We start from the raw sequence: 21,654 nt of genomic DNA, 5'->3' as shown, positions 1-21,654 counted from the left end.
AATTTGGATAGCAAGGGGAGCACATAAAAATTTAGATTATTTTATCTTGTGACATGCTGTAGTGTCACTCTTAAAATTGGTACAGGGTAATTTTGAAAACCTTTTGAACATTTTTTTAAATTGGAATTATACCTCTACAACCGGCGGTTGATGAGATAAAGGCTACGTTAGCACTTACAGGACACCCTGTATAAGAAATGAAAGGTTCTGAATGATTGGTGTTGATCTGCCATTTAATAAAGCATAACAAAAACATCAAATTAAGTTTCAATTGTTTTTCATAGGCAGCAGCAGCAGCAATGTTCCTTCCAAGCTATGCACGATAGAAATGTAACTTCAATGTTCATGGATGTTCCTACACGCAGAAGAATTTCCCTGTATGTTTTAGTCTTGTCATTCCACACAGATGTCACAATTCTGTTCACATAGTTACAACAGGGCCATCTTAACGAATGGCCCTTAAGACGGCCCTGAGTGACATCGAACCCTCCATGCCCGTCTACCCCTGCGTACGCCTCCGCCTCAAAGAATATAAAGGCCTCAAAATACTGTGTTTGCCCAAGGCCCGAGCTTATGAGGAACAACAGCCAAAAAAATGAAGGGGGAAAACTTATCTGTTCCGCATAGGTAAAGATAGACGTAAAAGATTAAGGGTGGGGCGGCACGATGACGATTGCTGGGAGCATGCCCCCACAAGGGGGAGGCTGACAGGGCCCGGGTGGATTCTCATCATTTTTTTGTTTTTTCACGCCATAAATTCACTATAAAGGGGCCCGTGAAAAGTCTGGTCTGGGAGCCCGCCAAAGGTCCCATCCTAGGGGCTCCGCATCAGAATGTGGGGACCATGGCTGGGAGAACATGGTGATGATGTCAATTCACATATACATTAGATCAGTAGGGTCCACCTTTGACGCCCCCCCCGTCCGTCCGTCCGTCCGTATCTTCACCCATGCTGTTCCGTAAAATACGGGATGATTCAAGGAACCTAAACAACATATCGCTTATTTAGATCCACGCCAGCTTCCAGGCGAAATACCTATCTGCCGATTTACATACTCTAGAAAATTGTAACCAGATCTGATCATCATGACGCCTTACTTCGCATTTGAGGTCCGTGACACTGGGTGAAGGCGTGCTAAGTATTAAGTTGCTATAATAATTATTTTTTATAATTTTTTAATTAATTAAATACCATAATGTTTCTTACCCCTTTAAAAGGTTTTAAAATTTTTCTGATCCACATCTCTTGCGTAACATTAGAAAAAAAAACCACATTAAGACTAAAAACTGCAAATACATCCATCAGATGGCGATAGCAGTTCTATTATAACTTGCTTTTCATTTGGTCATTTTGATGTTCTCATGTGATTCGACAGATGGCAGCATTATAAGGGCATGAAAAAAATATATATAATGAACTCAAAGTCCGTCACTCGCGCCATCTATGGAGAATTTTTGTACAGTGCAATGTAAACAAAGTAATCTGACACTTTCTGTGGAGAAAGAGAAGAATCACTACTGTGTAAAACTTCTTATTTCTTTTCTCCTCACGTTACCGGCGGGGCGTCTGCACATTCCTCACTCTCTGGAAATTGCCTAAGAATTTTATTTTTAAAATAAAATTTATAGGTGAGTGTTTGAATTTTGTTAACCCTCCCCAGTTCTCAATATATTCTTTTCATTCACGCAAAATATTTCATTTGTTAGGCTGTTAACGTAATTAAAGAAATAGATAAGTATTGAAATTCTTATAAGACGGCACTGCTCACATTCAGAGTGGGCACCCAAGCCTGACTTTTCACGGGCCCTTCTATAGTAAATTTATAGCATAAAAAAATATATAATTCTTCCCCCCCCCCCCAAGGCTGTAGCCCCACCCTTATGGGTGCCGTGGGACCGGCTCCAGGGTGGAAGGCATGGGAGATGATTTCACAAATTTGTCCATGAAGTTATTTGAAGGAAAAAGGGGGGTTATATATTATACTGTAGCCGTTTCCTAAAATCTTCAATTCTAAGAAACGGGGCAAGAAAAGTTGCATATGAGTTGATAGTTTTCTCGTGCCAGTTATCTGTGTAGACAGTGAAATTTTGTCCTTGAAGTATCTTATCACAAGGGAGCTCAAAGGCCATGTGGTTGTAGTGTGTAGCTCTTCAAGGTCATCTCTTATCAGAGATACCTCAAATGACTTGGAAGAAAGATTCAAGAATTTTCTAGAAAAGGCTTGGGATGTACAAAACCAAATCAGAATTAAATATTTATATATAATATTCACAACATGGTCCTCTCTTCTCTGGAAGTTCGTGATATCTAGCAGATTAGTTAGATTAGACTCCAGACTGTCCGGCCTAATGTGGGGGCGAGATAACAAAAAAAGACAGAGTTCACTGTAAATACAGTACTTGCTTCAACTTTCAAAATGAACAAAACATAATTATTTTTAATCTAGGCCGGATAGTTGCGAGTCAACTGTAAAATGCAGAGCCATGTTAATGCAGTAGAATTAAGGCAGTTAACATACAGCCCTGGGGACCTCGCAAGCAAAGTGACCTCATAAAAATGAGATCTGGTTAAAATTTTATAGCGTGAGCATGTAAATTGGTGGGAAAGCGTTCCTAGTCAGATAGCGCTTCAGAAAAATTGTTTTGCCCAGGGACTCGTGAGGTTTTTAAGTCGTTCCTGGATTAGTTTCTCCTTCAGCTCAGTTTACATTTTTAAAATCCTATGCGCAAATTGGACGATATCTTGTTTGCCTCAAGGCCTGCGTTCTGTTTGGCACCATTGGTAAAACATAATTTGGGCGAACAACAGATTGTTCAATATCATGGCAAAATTAAAAGAGTTCAGAAATTCCTCACTTGAGACGTTTTCCTGTGTATGAAGCAAGGCTAAGAGTGGGGTAACTGCCCTAGTGGAGTAAATTGTGTACTTGAAACCCTTCAGGCCATTCCCAGTTGGACCCTAACATTGAGGCATTCCTGAATATATGGTAGAACCTATTATACACCCATCCTCCGGGAATGCTTCGATATCTCTATGAGATGGGAATTGCAGGGTGTGTCCGGTCTTCAAAGGTAGAACCTATTCAAAATTTAGAAGATTAACCAGAGACAGCTCAGGCTCACCTGCCGCCTGAGTGCAGTGTCTCATATGGTGCCCCTAAAGATGACCTGGCAGAAGACTGACAGGGCATTAGCCTAGGTGACCATGGTCAAACCTGATTTTTTTTTTTTTTTCTTTCAAGTACAAAGCCAGACATCATTGTTTACTGAGCAAATAGTCTTTGACCATGCATCCCGCTTTTAAAGGAACTGACTACATTTCCGTCCAAGATTATTTTACCATTCTTAATTACACCAGATAATTTGATCCACATTACAGCTGTTAGTGATGACCCATTATTACCATAGCCCTCGCGACCTGCAGCAGAGTCCCTAGGCAGGTCTGTATAGTAAATTTATAGCGTGAAAAAACAAAAAAAATGATGAGAATTTTCCGGGGCCGGAGTCCTGTCAGCCCTGTCCTTGTGAGTGCCATGATCATTACTTACACCTAATTTTTTTTCTTTGCCTTTATTTGACTGCTCCGGCAAAATTACGGGATGGGGAACATCAAGATTCACATTTTGCCCTTCCCCCCCCCCCCCCCTGTGAAAAAATAAATTCTTGTTTCTTGTATTATAAGCCCAGGACCTGTCTGTTCCCTCAAATTTTCTCAAAGATGGCTCAAAAGCATTGTCATGCGCGATTTTACTATTTGAAACATCTAAAAGTTTTAGTGTCCTGAAGCCCAAGCCGCCACCCCTTACAACCTGCCACCCAGGCAGTTTATGTGTACTTCACCAACCCCTTGCACCCTCACTTAAGCCACCCCTGGGATTTTGGATAGGGGTAAATCTCTCCATAGAAAAAAGTCAAAACACCACAGATATTTGCTTATCTAGTTTTTCATTAATGGAATGAAATTCACTTGAAAGTTTGAATAATCTTTGAAGATTATTTCAATTTACATAATGAGTGCCCATCATTCAGTTGATGGCTAAATTTTTTCGAATTTATTTATATTCAATTTGTCAAGTTTCAAATACATTCAAGCTTTATTTTATATTCCTCTTCCTGATACAGAATGTCTACCAAAACTCCCACTGTGAAACTCAGTAATGACAAAGAAGTGCCTATTGTTGGCCTTGGAACATGGAAGGTTTGTTAATTCTTCTCTTTCATTCGTTCGTCTCTGAATATATTCTGAACTGCATGAAAAATGTTTTCTATATATTCTCTTATAGGTGCCAATGCTTCCAATATACCCAGAAGTCTTCTAATTTTTCAGCGTTGTCAAAATTTTCCAGGCCGAAAACAAACTTTTCTGTATTTTTATGAAAAAAATCCTCAAATTGTGCTTTAAAGAGATTAAAAAATTCCTTAGTCCTAAACTGGCCATGACTCGAGAAAAATACAGGAGAATACTAATTGGCATCAAATATATCAAAACTGAGCAGTTTCCAATCAATGTTAAAATCTCCAAAGAAAATGTCAATGGCAGGAAATGGATAAAGTTTCACAAAAAAAAAAAATTTATTTGTATAAGGTCTATTCTCACACATTAGTCTCATGTCAGTTCAAAAAAAATATTCTTCGTTCTACTATTTCCGTCTACTACTACACTTATTAGCAGTAGGGGAGAATAATATTTTTCAAACTGCCTTGAGACTAAGATGAGCCATGACTGATGTCTGTGTATATAGACCTTCAATATGACGAATGTGTGCGATGAATATTCGTAGTAATAATTAGCTTGATTTCAGTGAAGAATAAAAATTCAAGTAGGCTTTGTTGAAAATATGGAATGGAAAAGAGCAGTTTTTTAAAAGGAAAAAAGTTAGGAGATCCAAAGGAAATACAGGAATGCTCTGGGAAAATGAGTCATTTGGTCGCATTGAAAAATTCCCAGTTCAACCTTTTATTTGCAAAACGTGTTTTCATCACAACGAAATGTTTCATCCTGGGACAAACTACTGATTAAGTCTGAAAATAAGCACCTAGGATCTTTTAAACAAAGAAAAATTCTCCTGATGGAAAGGTTGATAAATTCGTAATTTTTGCCGAAACTTTTTCCTCAGTGAAAAGTATGTTTATATTTGCAAATAAAATTCCCCCGATTTCTGATTTCAAGAAATATTTTTATAGTTTCAGAAATTAGTAGCCTATGATAAATTAGAATTTGAGAGTGTGAACTTAGTTTTAAGTTCTCTATCTATGCTTTAGTCCAAACCTGGCCAGGTGAGAGATGCTGTGAAGATAGCGATCGACTGTGGCTACCGACACATTGATTGCGCTCTAGCCTATCAGAATGAGAATGAAGTTGGGGAAGCCATCAAGGAGAAGATAGACTCTGGTGCTATTGCCAGGAAAGATATATTTGTCACCAGCAAAGTAAGATCAGTTTTTTTTTTTTTTTGCTGAGAAAGTTTATTTTTTGTTTTTTTTCACAGGTACTTGCTTCAATTTTGATATTTGTATTCTTTCATTTGACCATATTTTTTCTTTCAGCTGTGGAACACATATCATAGGCGTGAAAAAGTTCTTGAATGTTGTCAAAGGTCTCTGGACGCCCTTGGTCTTGATTATCTGGATCTTTACCTCATACATTGGCCTTTGGCATATCAAGTAAGTTTTCTTGCCAACAGCCTTGTCTTTCAGTTGGTGTATGCCATATTTTTTTGCTTTTGTCATTATCTACCCTTTTTTTTGAAAGACCTTTTTTTGCATTTTTAATACTTTTTATTAGGGTTGGGGGATTTTACTGTACTAAACTGTCCAAAACCTGAAAATGTCAGGAAACCAATACATATAAACCAATAGATCTTTTTTTTTTAATGAAAAAAGCAGACTAAAAACTAATTGGGTAAAAATTTAATTTATAAAAATCCAAATTTGTCAACAAAAATATTAAAATTTAGCGGAAAGTATAAAAAAACTCCTTCACTATGACAAATTTATCATAAATCATCCGTATTATCTCTATCTTGAGAATACCATTGTTCACTCAACTGTACATTATACCACTTTTGGATAACTTGAAATCTAATTTATCAACACTTTGAATGTTCCTTCACTTTTACAACTAATAATATTTCGAAATTTTCTTAAACTGAAGATTAAGGAGTAGAAAAGATGAAAATTGTGGATCATAATTTTCAAGCATAAGAGATGAATTTATGAACAATGTGGCTGTGGTGGGTGTGATTTTGATGTCAAAGGCCAAAAAAATTTTATGACGCTTCTGAACAACTAGTTATTTAACCAAAAACAGTGGCTCACCATCTGTCATAGAAGTAAGTTGTTGATATGACGGCATGAGCATGCGTCTGCATTTCAGAGTTTCTGGTAACCCTGTTCTAAAATGATTATAAATTTTTGTACTGCCAGACTAAGTATGTATTTTGTGCCATTTTTAGTTTATAACAGTTCACAGTGAGCACAGGCCTGATAAATTCAAATTTTCAGTTTTTCTTTTCAATTTATGATTTCAATAGGAAGGAGAAGAGTTGTTTCCTAAAAATGAAAAGGGAGAGATGCTGATAAGTGACATTGATTTTCTGGATGCTTGGAGGGTAAGTCCATGTAAATTATCTGTAATTAATCAGTTGTCTCTCTCTCATTTTCTCAAAGATTTTGGAAGGTATTAGCATGTTCCACTATAGTATTCTTTTAGTATGAACATTGTCAGTTTTGTATGTGGAAAAATACAGATGTATAACAGATTCAATTGTTATCTAACTGCTTCTGCATAAATATTGTGTAACGAATGAAAATACTTATGAAAATAATTTTTCAGGGTATGGAAGAGTGCTATGAAAAAGGTTTGGTGCATTCAATTGGCCTGTCGAATTTCAACAGTGAGCAGATCAAGCGAATTCTTGACATTTCTAAAATAAAACCAGTCATGTTACAGGTAATTAATTCATTATTTCATGGTTATTACAAAATGTGATAAATTTTTATGAATGAAGTGGTTTGTATCGGTTTTGTTAGATATTCATATGGACATGATTTTTGATTCGAATGGTTTGAGAGTAAAAAAATTCTTTGAAAACCATATGCTTGTGATGGGATTCAGTGTATTATAAATATTATAGTATCACTGGCTGGGACGTATGCACAATTGACCATTGGAGAATGCACAAAAGGCTTGTGGGAACAAATTTTGAGTTACCGCCTTTCAAAAGGTGTTTAAATTGACAGAAATTGGTTAAAATGGCATATAAAAAATTTTTTTACTAAAACATTTTTTTTATTTTTGGGTGGCTTGTAGGGAGATCCCCGTGCCCCTTTCTGCATAGACCTCTAATCACTGCTATCATTGAAGTGAAATGATTTTGTAGGAAATAAATTGTGTGCATGAATTTTGTTCATGAATTTTTGTATAAATTTTCTCCTGTTTCATGCAATTTCTTTTCTTTTTTTTACGCTTATCTCAATTTCTTCTAGTATGAAAAAACATTTATGTGTCATGTTCGCCATTGGATCTACTGCTTTATATTTTAAATGTTCATCACGTAAGATTATATTTCATACCATGGAGATTCTATGTAATCTTAATCCCTAGTTTCAACAAAATACTGTATTTGCTTCTAATGCTTTTAACAATGAAATACACTTAGCAATGTGAAGAGAAATACTTTACACTGTTTTGTATGGCTCATTTAGACATCCTATGAAAAAAATAATCTGTATTCATTTGTTTCACAGGCTAACAACAATTGAATTTTTGATTTTGCTTTGCATGTTTTTTTGTTGTTTTTTTTTTTTTTTGCATTTTTCTCAATTTTTTTTAATAGCATGGTTATCATTTTTTTCTTCAATAAAGTAGAATCTCAGAAAAGAATTTTTTTTTTTTTTTATTTTCTATTTGTCATAATATGGCAAATTTCTTCATGCTTGTGAAAATTGAACGAATTGAACGTGATGTTGAATTTGAATGATAATTGACTGAGCGTGTTTCTTCTGTTCATATAAATAAATTAAAGATTCATGGCAATGTACAGTCACGTTGCATGTAGTTTTTTTGTGAAACCATCACAAGCAGCAATAAGAGATCTTCCATTATTTCAGACCCTGGTGCTGCAAATGTGAGTTGTTTCTTCTCAATGTAGAATTTTTTTTCCCTTGACCTCAAAGAGTTAGCTCTGACTTAAAGGATTGTGCAAGTTTTGAGTTAGAAATATGGTAAATATGAACTTTGTAGGCCTTTCATCAGAGGCCTTCACTTAGTCTTACTTTCAGAGAATTTTAAGATTGCTTCCAGGAGAAAGCGCCTCCGGAAAAAAGTGGGATTTATTACTTAAAATTTAGCAATACAATTCTGGAAAAATTGTATGTTAAGATTAATATACCTTGCATGATCTTGGCTGAAAAAATTTGAACAAAGTGAATTATTTCTTCACAAAAAATAAAAAATAAAACTTTGAAAAAATAAAGATTTGACATTTATGTTTAGTAATGCATTTTTTGAGTATTGAAATGCAAAAACATTTGGAAAATTCTAAAAAATGAATGCTTAGGTCTGAAAGGGTTGTCTCAAGGCTATTGCTTCTCAGGATTCGATCCAGCCCAAAGTTCACTGTTGGTGCTTGCAGGCAATAATTGATAGGTCAGTCACCAGGAAACCGTGTTTCTTGCATATCCAATTGTGGACTTGATGACAAGCATACAGGTCTGTTACTTTTTATCTGTTGAGTACAGGCAATATGTGATTGATTGTTATTGGAATATGAGCATCAGAAGAGCATAAGCGGATACAGGCTCCCCAAATGGAAGGGGAAAAAATTATTACTGACTACATTTAATGATTGTTTTTGGTTCTAAAATTTTTTGCTGCTTCGAAATTTTTAGCAGCTTCGAAATTTTTTTTTTATAATTGTACAGATATAATTTATTTTTAATATTCAATTATTTCTTTTATAATTTTCTATTTTTTTAGGTTGAATGCCATCCTTATCTCAATCAGAATAAGCTCATAGACTTCTGTAAAGGCCATGGAATCGCAATCACTGCATATAGTCCTCTTGGCTCACCTGACAGACCTTGGTAAGTTTTTTCACATTTATGCTAGTTTTGATTGAATTGTTTGAATCAATTGCATTGATGAAGTGCATCACGTTCAGTGCACCATCAGTGGGACCAAACAATATTAAGCTGGTGAAATTCTTAAGTGTGTAATAGTCAGATGGGAGGGGGGAAATAAAAACTTTGTTATAAGACTTATTGAACTGAGAAAAATTCATGAATGGGATATACTAGACTCTCACAAATTCACTGAAATATTATTTATTCACTATAAAATTGACAGTTTTGTGATATTATATGGTATATAAGTATAAACATTGTACAGTAAAACTGTATACCCAAATCTGGACACATCTGCCAAATTATTTGTTTCCAACTGGGGACTTTGATGTTTTTTCTTTGTCTAAATTCTCTTTTAGCCTTTTCAAATAAATCAATTATTGTATTTCTTTTTTTTGTACCACTTATCGTTGGGGTCCTCTGTGATTTTCAGGCTTCTGGGAAACAACAATGGCAACCATGTGTCTCAGTGGATGTGATTAGTCAGAAAGTCTGCTTTTATCAAAAGAGCTTTTCTTTTCTAATTTCATTTTCAACGCTGTAGAAATAACCTGTGTTTTAGAACTTGTTCAGCACTCTATTTTCCTATGATTATCTAAGTTAATTTTTAAACATGCTGCAAGCATCAAGTGATTGGCAGGTACAAGCTGAAAAGAAAACAATGTTTTAAATCTGTATATGTGAGAAAGTTCACCTTTTGAAAAGCTAGAACATGAAACAGCAGTATGAATATTGTGTGGAGGAAAGGGAAAACCTACCTTTTTTACGATCCTCAGACAAAAAGTATTCAAGTTTTTTTATGATCTGAGCGAGGACTGCAAAAAATGTTTGAAGAATAAAGATTTTTTTTTTCTGTGGATAACTAGTAACAATATGCCAATTGTCCTATTGTAATAAACAATTGTAACTTATACACATGTGAAATTCAGAGGCACTGTAGTCCAGGTCGATAAGACCATTTGACCATTTTTGTTGCACCACTGTCATTTTCTGCACACGAGGGCTAATTAGACCGGAACCTACAATTTATTGCCGATTCCGAACAGCAGGCTTGTTTTTTTTGTACTCATCTATAGATCGGTACGCTAACCCCTCGATGGGGAACTCCTGGCGCTAGCAATTTTTTGCTGTGGTCAAGTCGCCGTTTCTGTTGTACCCCCTGTGTCAGGAAAGTTTTCTGACAAGGACAAACCGGGTATCGAACTTGCAACGCCTCTAAACACCCTTTGGTACTTTAGATGAGTATCTTATCGACCTGAGTTACAGCGGCCGTCGATAAGATACTAAAAGTTCCAAGGGGTGTTTAGATGTGTTGCAAGTTCGATACCTGGTTTGTCCTTGTCAGAAAACTTTCCTGACACGGGTACAACAGAAACAGCCACATTACCACTGAAAAAATTCGAAAAAAATAACCCATCGAGGGGTTAGCACACCAACCTCTCGATGAGTATAAAAATAAGCCTGCCATTCGGAATCGGCGATAAATTGTAGGTCCCGGTCAAATTATTCCTCGTGTGCAAAAAATGACCATGGTGCGACTCAAATGATCAATGTGAAATTCATTTCTTTAAAAATTTACAAATGACATAAGTTAATACAACTATAATGTGATACTTTTGTCATCAAACTCGACTAACCAGATTAATTTTTTATCTGATGCATGTTAGTCTTAAGTTTGAGTGTTTTTCCCTTTAATATCAAATTGCTATTTTCCAAGTACAGTAGAACCTCATTGAGTCTGACCCTTTTAACTTGGATCTCCGGACATGAAATAATAAAGAAAATAGTATTTAAATTTTTTTTAAATAAGAGGATTGATCTTCAAATTCCCCTGATAACTTTAATTTTTATTATTATCACACTAGCGGGACAAGGAATGCATAATGGGAGATGTGAAGTTTACTGATTTCTTAAAGCTTATAAACAGTGATAAATGCTTCTTGTTTCTACCCACTTGTGAGGTCTAGCTGCAGATAATAAAGATCTTCAACACCACAAAAGCAGCGTATGTGGATGTATGTCTGTAAGACAGTGGTTCCCAAGTATGTTTACTTGTGTGTGACTTCATTGTCCCTCCCCCCTGGAAATCTTGGCAGGAAAAACAATTTCTGGAAGAGTTGAAGGAACAAAGCTATATGCAAAAAAATTATGGTACATACAGTCAAACTGCCGTATATTATAGGTTGGTTGAGAATCTTTTTTTTTTTTGCGATATAGTTTTGTTGATTTAACTTTTCCAGGGGGAAATGAGGGTGGATGGGTGAGAATGTGAAGTAATATCAGTAAGACATCTACCATTTCTTCCAAACGAGTTCTAGGGATATGACAACAAAAGTAAAGCAAAAATTAAATTATGTATCTGTTGAAAATTGTTATCCAGTCTCAGAACAGATATTAAAAAGTCTCACTACAAACAGCAATCAGGCCTAACAGCATTTAAAAATTCATGCTTGACACAAGAAGCAAAAAACAATAAACCATCCAAGTTGTCTGCTTTAGAATTTGAAAGACACATGGGAGCACTTTTTGGTAATCACAAGCATTGAAACATACTTCACGTTAGGATCGCAACACGTACACACACATTGCAACATGTACTCATTCATTAGACATTCCATAGAGTAATATGGACAAGTTGCATGTAGGGTTCAATAGTAGTCTCGTAACCAGAGTATGAAAAAATCATGATTTTTTTTTTTCATTTAAATTAGCTGACTGCTTATTAATTGAAACAAATCTTGTTAATCATTAAGAATGCATATTTTTTCAACCTAATCTCTCAAATTTCATTCAACATTAATGAATATACAAACAAATGAGCAATAAAATATAAAAAATAAACAAATGAACTACAAAAAAGAAATATGAACATCAAAAATCTATGTAACATGAAAGGTTGTTGATCCCAAATTAACGTTGTGGATTAACATTTTTCTTGTAGAAAAAAGTGTTTTTGTTCATGAGGGCTCCCCGTTTTGAAGTAAATGTTTGATGGCAATTCAGTATCACACATGTAGTTTAGGTCTCTTGATTCATTCGATGTACAACCAAAGGGTCATTTAGCATCAACTAAATGAAAAACACATTGATAAGATTTTCTTGCACAATTGATGGGTGCATTTATTATGATCTTCCAACTTGCATGATGTTGCTTAGTAATTTATACATTTTTATTCCTTCACAGATTTAATTAGTTGGTGAAAAAACGAGCAAGCTCTAGACTTTTCACTTTTTGAATTCAAATTTCAAGTCCAACAGTATTTATGTTGGAGCAACATCTAATATTAAATCATCAATTAGAGTATAGAATTCAAGGCGTTATACAAAAAGTAATTTTTTTTTTGTATCGGGGGAACCCTAGTTTCCCATTGTCATACATTGCAAATACTTGGTGCAGCTGTATCTAACTTTAGCTCCCTATATTTTTCGGCAATTTTTCCATGCACAAAATCTAGAAACAGAATAGCCATCTTTCTGCACTATATCTAGGAATTACGTTCAAGTCAAAATTTATGAGATCATCTATATTTCTTTTAACCTAGAAGTTTGAAACATTTCAATAACGCTTCATACTAGGTATACATATCATAATAGGTTATTTTCACCTCATTATCCTTGAAGTTAAACAAAGAAAAAGTGAATTTTAAATTTTTTGATTCAAACCAATGATTTTTTTAATGCAATCTGCATGCCCTTCTCATAACAAGTATCATGCCTACCTCATTCTATTGCCTACAGAACATTTAAAAAAAAACTTTATTGAAACCGCTGCATAAGTTACGCAACCAAAATTACAGTATGTGATATATATACATTTTTTTAAAGTTAATGTATCAATAACTCAGTTATATTAATTGCTGGAAGCATTATGAGATATCAAAGCTTGTGTGAAATAATCTGTTTTGCACATAATCTGATCGCAATGTTTCTCTTGATATTCAGTTTTTTCTCTTGATATGCTGCTTTTCACTGCAGGAGATTATTGTTAAACACTGAGAATAGTTTAAAGAAGTATCCATGTCAACATTTTCAAACCATTTGTTTTGAATTATTTGAACAATAACACTGCTCAACAAAAGAAAAATTATGTTCCCAAGGAAATTTTAACAATTTTAGGATATATTGAGGCTGCTGATTTTAAAACGTGTTGGTTCTGCCAAATTGGCTATAGTTTTTAAGATTATGCACACTTCCAACATTTCAATACAGTGTGCAGCCACTAATTTTTGCATCAAATTTTTACTTCTAATTTTTCATTTTCCTATTTTATTCAGTATATTATTGCATCTCTATCAGAATCAGGCATCAGTGGTCTTTATTTTTTGAGATTAAGTTTATTATTGATTTCCACTTCCATGTTTCAATGTTTTTTGTTTTTCCCCCTTCAGGGTGAAACATGATGAGCCATCTCTTATGGAAGATAAACATGTTACTGGTCTTGCAGAGAAATACAATGTTACTCCTGCTCAGGTATGTTAATGTTAGGCAGCACAATATGCAAAACATTAATATTATAGTATAATATATCACAATTTTCTCCTTAAATTATGTGAAGTTTTTATGGGATTAACAACGGAATGTGTTTTTAATTTTTTTTTTTTTTTTTTTCGTGTTTGTATACTGTTTGTTCCTTTCTGTAGTAATGTTGTATGTTACTGCCAAAGCTTGAAATGCTGCCACAATTTTCACAAATTGACTGGCAGTTTTGACCCAAAGTCTGATTTGCAGAAATGATTCAGACTTTGACCAGCCAATTCATGAAGTGGCTGGAGATCCACTGACCAATATTTGATGTGCTGGTACAAAATGATCCAGTAGGCGCTGAATCCAATTTTTTTTTTCTCATTGCCAATGTTTGGTTTCTATATACAGTAGCTTTATTGGATTAGTTCTATGCTACTATACCAGAGAGGAAAAAAAAGACATGAGAGATGAACTATATAACTGTCTATTATATATATATATAATAATAGACAGTTTTTCGATCAAAGTTTGGGGGCGGAGAGAATGATTACCTCATCATGACTGCGATATGATGGGTTGCCATAGCTAATGTGGACATAATTATCATGAGAAAATTTCAAACGGCAATGACCCCCCATCCCTGAATCTTCCCTTTTTTGGACTTTGGCCAGGGATCTTCAGCCACTGGAGGAACCACTGAACTGGCTGGCCAAAGTCAAAATTCTGACATTGGCTGGGTCAATTTACAACAAAATTGGCCAATTCGTGAATTGGTCAATTTCTGGCAGTAACATATACACAGTGAAGTCACTGACATAATATAACATCAAATATATATCACTTCAAATACTCAGAATTTCAGAAAATGGTCTGTTAAAATTCATACGTTCATTAGTAAATATTATAAATACTAATACTACAATATGGGTACTAATCATCACTTCTACTCAGTAAGGACATTGTTGTTTTATTAATTTTTGTCCAGAAAAGTTAGTGACTTTTGACTGATACATATACACTGTTTTAATCATTTCATACCATTCAAATGTATAAAGAAATATTTTTGTTAATTTTTCAATTTTTACATTAACAGATTTTATTGAAATATCAAGTCCAAAGAGGTGTTATTGTCATACCAAAAAGTGTTACTGAAGAAAGAATCAAAAAGAATATTGAGGTTAGTTTTCTTATTAACATTAACATTGTGATGTCATTTCTTGTTATATACCGTATGAACATGGGCAGAGATGCCAGCATCAAAGGTGAAGCCAACTGTTCTTTTGTATATATACATTAGATCAGTTAGCTTCATGCACATATATGAATTGACATCATGCCCCCCCCCACCTCCGACTTTCAAGTCTATCTCCACCTGTGCTCATTGAGTATTTAGGTGGTTCCTTTTGCTAGTGTGGAAGCATGCGTCTCCTTAAAAAATTTGAGGTCTAATTTAATGTCATAAAAGATACCATAGAACCAAAGCAAGTTTCAGCTAAAAGGCTTCCTGTCAATGCTTCATGTTGATTTTTACTGATAATCTGGAAAACAGATTGCTGCATGGGTGGGTATTATTATTGGAAGCATATTCATGACTGAATTCAGCTAGTGATTGGTCAATCTGGAAACATATCTATTTTTTATTTTTTTATTCATATTCAATTTGCATCACCATATTCTTCTGAATTTCAATAAGTATTGTATGGTTCAAAAATCAATGTATGTAGATTGTAGCACAATACCAAATCGGAAAGTTTTGGTGAACATGAAACTGGTGCAATGACTTGTGACTTTGATACGTTTTCCCAAATGTTTAGCAAAATACAAAGTTTTTTACTTTTGTAATTTCTACTAAGCCTTTATGTCTCTACTATCTGGAAATTTTAAGCATGAACAGTTAATTAAGAGACCCCATTGTATCTTGGAAGAATCAGTAGCGATTTCTCTAATTTTTAGTAGCCAGATTGAATTGAAAGGAAAGCCACTCTGTATCTATCAAACTCTTCTACTATTACACCATACATGCACCTTTTCTCAAATACTGTCAGATTTGTAATTTATGGGAAATTTCTTTCTGGTAAACATTTTTAGTTTATGATTTTTTGTCAATATAATTTGAAGATGAAATGAAGCAATTTATATCAGCTGCTCACTGGATTATAAGTTTTCTTCTTCCATTAATTTTAGCTTTTTGATTTCGAGCTCACCAAAGAAGAAATGGATCTTCTGAACAATTTTGGTGTAACTTACCGTTATTGCCATCTGAATTGGTATGCTGAAATTATATTCCTCATTTTCTTTCTTCATTTTTCACATCATAATGCTACATCACCTATATATTTTTTGTTATTAGTTTTAATGTGGTTTTTTGTGCTTTAATAATTAGAACTTTCATCTGGCGATTTTGCATAATTGACTTGATTTACTCTTGAACTTGCAATGAAATCCATGAAGAACCATGAAAATGTTTGTTACACATAACCTTTTTATATTTTTACTAACTCTTGGAAAGGGATGTGTACAGGGTGTTGCCTTGAAGTGGAGACAACCTCAGAAGGGTAATATTAGGCATCAAGAGGAACAAAAATTTCCATAGAACATGGTATCGCAAACTATGCTTAGTCGGAGAAAATTGCAAAAATATTTATGAAGGGTGTGACGTTGAGTGGGGCAGAAAGGCCAGTAATAAGTAGAAAAAACATTTATTTGACAGCATGATTACAACAGCCTGTGGTGTCAACTCCTGTAATAATTTCTCTTTCTCTACTTTCTGGCATTGAACTGTGCTGCACAGGCTATATTGTAATCATTAGAGCCCGGATTATATGCACTAAAAAGGTGGCAAAATATGCTCTAAAAATATGCAAATATGCACTTAAAAATGCAAAAATATGCACTTAAAAATGCAAAAATATGCACTTAAAAATGCAAAAATATGCACTTAAAATGCAAAAATAAGAGTTTAAAATACAAAATATATATTTAAAATCCCAAAATGTGCATTAAACATTCAATTTGTTCTAAAAATCTTGAAAAAGGCCAAAATTCCGAAATATGCACAAAAGATGAGAAAATATGCATTAAAAAAATCACCACGCAAAAAAAAGCAGATGTTTTTTAAAATGCATCTTTTCTATTCCTTAAATGCATATGTATTTCACATTTAAAAAAATATTCTCTCATATATATATATATATATATATGTATGTAAGAGAGTAATATATATGTTATATACACTGCTGGCCACCCAAATTGCAACACCAAGAAAGACAAGAGATATCGCAACAATATTTATTTTGTAGATAACCTGTTGACCAAGCATCAAATGATTAAATTTATAGACTTCTGTGAAGTGTGGTTCCTGCCAAAATCAGTAGCCAGAGTAGCCGCCATTGTTGAAGATCACCGCTGCCACACGCCTCGGCATTGATTCAAAGAGACTTTGGATGTGTTCTTGGGGTACAGCAGACCAAGCAGCTTCCACGCGTTGCCAAAGTTGATCTGGTGTGGCAGCTGGGGATGTAATCTGGGTCAATCGTTGAGCAACCATGGACCACATGTTTTCTATCGGCGAAAGGTCTGGAGAGCGAGCTGGCCAGGGAAGCAATTCAATCTGGCGATTGACGAAGAACCTTTGGACAATGCGTGCCACGTGTGGTCGCGCATTATCCTGTTGAAATATGGCTGTGGGCAAGCCCTGAAGGTAAGGAAAGACAAGTGGCTCCAACACCTCGGAGATGTAGCGCTGGCTTTTTAAAGTACCGGCAATGCGTACTAGAGGAGTGCGAGAGTGATATCCAATACCGGTGCAGGACCAGTGTGGCGGTGCATAACGCAGCTGTTCAGCATCCCCTCTCCACGGTGTCTCCAGACTTGAATCCGACCATCGTGGTGTTGCAGACAGAAGCGTGACTCGTCAGTAAAGACAATTTCATTCCATTGTGCCGTCCACATCCTTCTTTCATCGCACCATTGGCGGCGGAGACGTCTGTGGTTCTGCGTCAAGGGTAGACGAAGCAATGGACGTCTTCCGGACAGACCACTCTGCTGTAAACGGCGTCGAATGGTACGCGCAGACACTGGATGATGCGGTACAGACTGAATGTGCTGTGCTATGGTTCGTGATGTGGCTGAGCGATCCGTCACTGCCATACGCACAATACACCTGTCATCACGTGAAGTGGTGCACTGAGATGGATGCGATCGAACACGTCTGTCCGTCGTACCCTCCTGCATCCAACGATAACATATCCGCATTACAGTTGTTTGGTTTCGTCCAACACGACTACCGATTTCCCTGAAAGATAATCCACAATCTCGGTAGGCCACTATCCTTCCTCTGTCGAACTCGGATACTTGATCAAAAGATGATCGCTGTTTTCTACGAGGCAAAATTGATCGTTTTTTTTAAAAAAACCACAAGAAAAACACAATTGCTGTACTTCAAATCGTCGAAATCTCCAAGCCTTAAATAGCGCTTTGAAGTGGCGCCACAGGCGCGCGTGATGTGCGTCTGCGCTGAAATTCTAATCATTTGCATATCTCACCTCCACTAATGCATGTTGTAAATTTCATATTATTTGCATGCTTCCTTCAGGGTGTTGCATTTACGGTGGCCAGCAGTGTATAATAACTTCTGCATATTTTTTATTCAGCCATTTTTTAATTTTCAGTTTGTTGTAGCTGCTCGCGATGACGAAAATACCAGTAACAAAAGAATTTCGACACTATCTCTAAAAAAAATTTAACACTGACATATCTCTAGAAATAGCCTTACAATAAAATGTTTAGTAGAGAGAAATAGATGGCTTTTTTTTCTGAGCCCAAGATATTAAGGAAATAGTTATTTTCCGGATTTTATGCTGTGGTGAACTCGGAAAGAAAAGTCATCACGTCTCTACCGGGACTCGAACCCAGGCCCTCTTTCTTACCGGGCAAGCATGCTACCATCTACACCACTGACTGGAGACATGACCCTGCCTTTCTTAAAAAAGTCATCTATTTCTCTCCAAACAGTCCCACCCGGCGGCCATTTCCTGAAGTTGAGAGGCTACTAGTCTTTACTTGAGCGCCTCACGCCACCATGCGTGAAATAAGGAAAACCGGGTCATGTCTCCAGTGGTGTAGATGGTAGCATGCTTGCCCGGTGTGCAAGAGGGTCTTGGTTCGAGTCCCGGTGGAGACATGATGACTTTTCTTTCCGAGTATCAGAATAACCGTCCTCAGAATAAAATCCGGAAAATAACTATTTCCTTAAAGTGGTTAATATTTGTAAAATACTTTATAAATGTATTCATTCACTAAATTTCACCTGCGGGAAAAAACCAATGTTATGAACAATATTTATTTGAAAAATTATGAAGGAAATTGAGTGAGCTTAAACAAACCTTCAAAAATATGCATTTATACTGAAAATTCTTTGATTTTATGCATTTATATGCATTAATGCTAAAAAAGGCCAAAATATGCAAATGCATATGCACATATGCATTTGCATATAATTCGGGCTCTAGTAATCATGCTGTCAAGTAAATAGATTTATTACTTATTTATTTTACTTTCTTTATTTTTTACTTTTTTTTTTCTTTTTTTTTTGTACACCACAGGCTGTGTTGTAATCATGCTGTCAAGAAAATATTTTTCTACTTTTTATTGTCTTTTTTGTCTCACTTGACGTTACACCCTCCACAAGTATTTTTACGATTTTTCTGCCTCGGCTAACAAACATTTTATTGATATGGATGCATGCACCAATATAAAACAGCTGCATTTTGAGCTAAATTTTTATCCTAACCAAATTGAATCCAATGAAGGAATTGAATCCAGCCCCAAATCACTCACACCAGAATAATTTATTTCTACCTCGGAATCGCTTTTCAGATATCTCTCTCAGAAATATTTTTTTGCCATTTTATGTAAAATAAATGATTAAGCTAAGAGAAGGAATTTTTTGCTTAAAATGTATTTTATTTGGGGGAAGGGGATTCAGCAAAGCTATAGTATGCTTTCTAGTGGGTCCCAGGGCAGTGCCTCGGTTACCCCCTGCCTAGTTATGAAACTGGGTTTCAGTGCAATAAGGTAAGACATCTAATGCCTTACCTGAACAGTCTGGACATTCTAGGAATTTGTCTTTTCCATCTGCATGTGTGTGTTTGAGAAAGAACCAACACTACTAAGGAACTTTTCACTATGATTCACAAATGACTGCCTAACTTATATGGTGTAAAATAAAAAGCTGCAGTTTTTTGCATCTTCCTTTAAATTCATCATCCAATTGTAAAGGTGTTTATCTCTGCCTTTAGTCAGTTTCTAGTTCGATTTTTTTTTTTTATAGTGCTTCTTACTGTTTTATAAAATTACGTACAGTTCCTGTAACAGTTTTCCATAAAAATCTGTGGAAAATTGTGTTTCAGTTAATGGATGTGATTTTGGAATGAATTACCTTCATTAGCCAAGTTATTAAATGTGAGGTGATGTAAGTCTCGTATTCAAAATTTTTTAGTCATGACTCTTTAATTAGAAGGAAATTATAAAATAATAAAATATTTAAAAATAGAGGAATAAAAATTTAAGAACCAACAGAAATGAAAATAAGTGTTTTATTACATTCTTTCTTCCTTATGTTTAATCTTACAGGGAAAGGGTCCAAGATGACGTCTTCTAAGGATTTTGAAAAAATTGCTACTAATTCTACTCATTTAAATGTGCAAACAAAAATTCAATTCTGACGTTATGTTTAGTTATTATAGAACACTGAAAAAAATTGGAAGTATTAATATTTTGACTGCCAATATATGCAGCGGGGGGGAATTCACTAAAATGGTGATTTCCCCCCTTCCACACAATTCACTGAAGTGACAAATCACTGCTAGGAAAAACTTAGTGGCAAAGTGAGCAAGTGAGTAAATAAACCACTCGTATGGCCAACTTATTTCATTCATTCACCAACTTATTTACTTATTTGGTCCGTCACTCACACATTCATGCACTTGCTCAATTGCTTGGTCAATGACTTATTATGTTGTCAGTGAATTTTTTGGCTGTAATTTTTATTTGTGAATTTTTCTATCATGAATTATGTGGCAGTGAATTTTCTATAAATTGTTTAGAAAGGTACATATAAGGCTATCTGTTCAAAAAGGATGCACAATTATATGCGTATAAGTAATGAATTTAATGAAAATGATGGTACATGTGTTTAAAGTTTTCATTTGACTCACATAAGTGAATTTATTTATGTATAATGCGATTCCAAAATGTTTCTTTCCAGGTTGAAGCACCATCCGCATTATCCTTTCCACTTGGAATTTTAAATTCTGGAATGCATTCAATTTCTTCTTTTTGGAGAATTTTGTCCTCGTGTTCATTTTGAACTACTTTTTCTGTTACGAAGTTTACAAGAAATATTTGTTTTTCATTTGAAAAAAAGAATTTGCAATAAATTGTTGAAATGTCATTATGTGTTATATCCCTTCATCACTTTTTCTGTAATAACTAAAACAAGATCTGCAGAACACACCCAGTGCTATAAAATCAGTCGACAACCACTGTAAAGTCATGATGGATGGGCTTTCGAAGTATAAAGCCATCACAGTACCTACACAGAACCAAACAAGGTGCTGCTTTGAACTTTTCATTTTGGGATGGCTGTGCAAATATATGTAAATTAATACAAATTAAAATTTCCCCTTCAATTTTTCCCCCCGGTTAGGGTGCCTAGGGCAAGATTAATGATGTGATTCCTCCATTTTATAACATTTTGTTGAAGGACCCCTAGATCTCCACTCCTGTCACACTCCTGACATCCATATTTCATTTGTATTTGAAATATGGATGTCATATATTTCAAATACAAATACAATGCCACAACAGGCAAAATGCCCAACGAGGTGGCTGAGAAAAAGATGCCCATAAAAATATGGATGTCATATATTTCAAAAATACAGCAACCCAATTAAAAATGCAATTAACAAAAATTATAAAAAATCTATACACATGATAAAATATTATACAGTGCCCATAAAGAATACTTATGGTTGCCTTAATCTAAGTATGGATAGCTTCTCA

At 35.0% G+C, this 21,654-nt stretch overlaps 1 protein-coding gene across 1 annotated transcript; it reads left to right on the top strand.

The window, feature by feature from the left end:
• Positions 1-1,476: 1,476 nt before the first annotated feature.
• LOC149075800 (aldo-keto reductase family 1 member B1-like) lies at positions 1,477-21,043 on the top strand. Its single transcript, XM_089243314.1, has 11 exons — positions 1,477-1,629; positions 4,123-4,198; positions 5,263-5,430; positions 5,548-5,664; positions 6,534-6,611; positions 6,836-6,952; positions 8,981-9,087; positions 13,515-13,596; positions 14,684-14,767; positions 15,775-15,857; positions 20,858-21,043. The coding sequence occupies exons 2-11, from the start codon at positions 4,124-4,126 to the stop codon at positions 20,898-20,900; spliced, it is 954 nt and encodes a 317-aa protein (XP_089099440.1). The 5' UTR covers positions 1,477-1,629; position 4,123; the 3' UTR covers positions 20,901-21,043.
• The last annotated feature ends 611 nt before the right edge of the window (positions 21,044-21,654 follow it).

Source organism: Pholcus phalangioides, unplaced genomic scaffold (assembly GCF_987345545.1).
Source record: "Pholcus phalangioides strain wild (caught in Gottingen) unplaced genomic scaffold, Ppha-v1.0 ptg000015l_1, whole genome shotgun sequence".
NCBI lineage: Eukaryota > Metazoa > Arthropoda > Arachnida > Araneae > Pholcidae > Pholcus > Pholcus phalangioides.
This window is presented reverse-complemented; position numbering and strand designations above follow the sequence as displayed.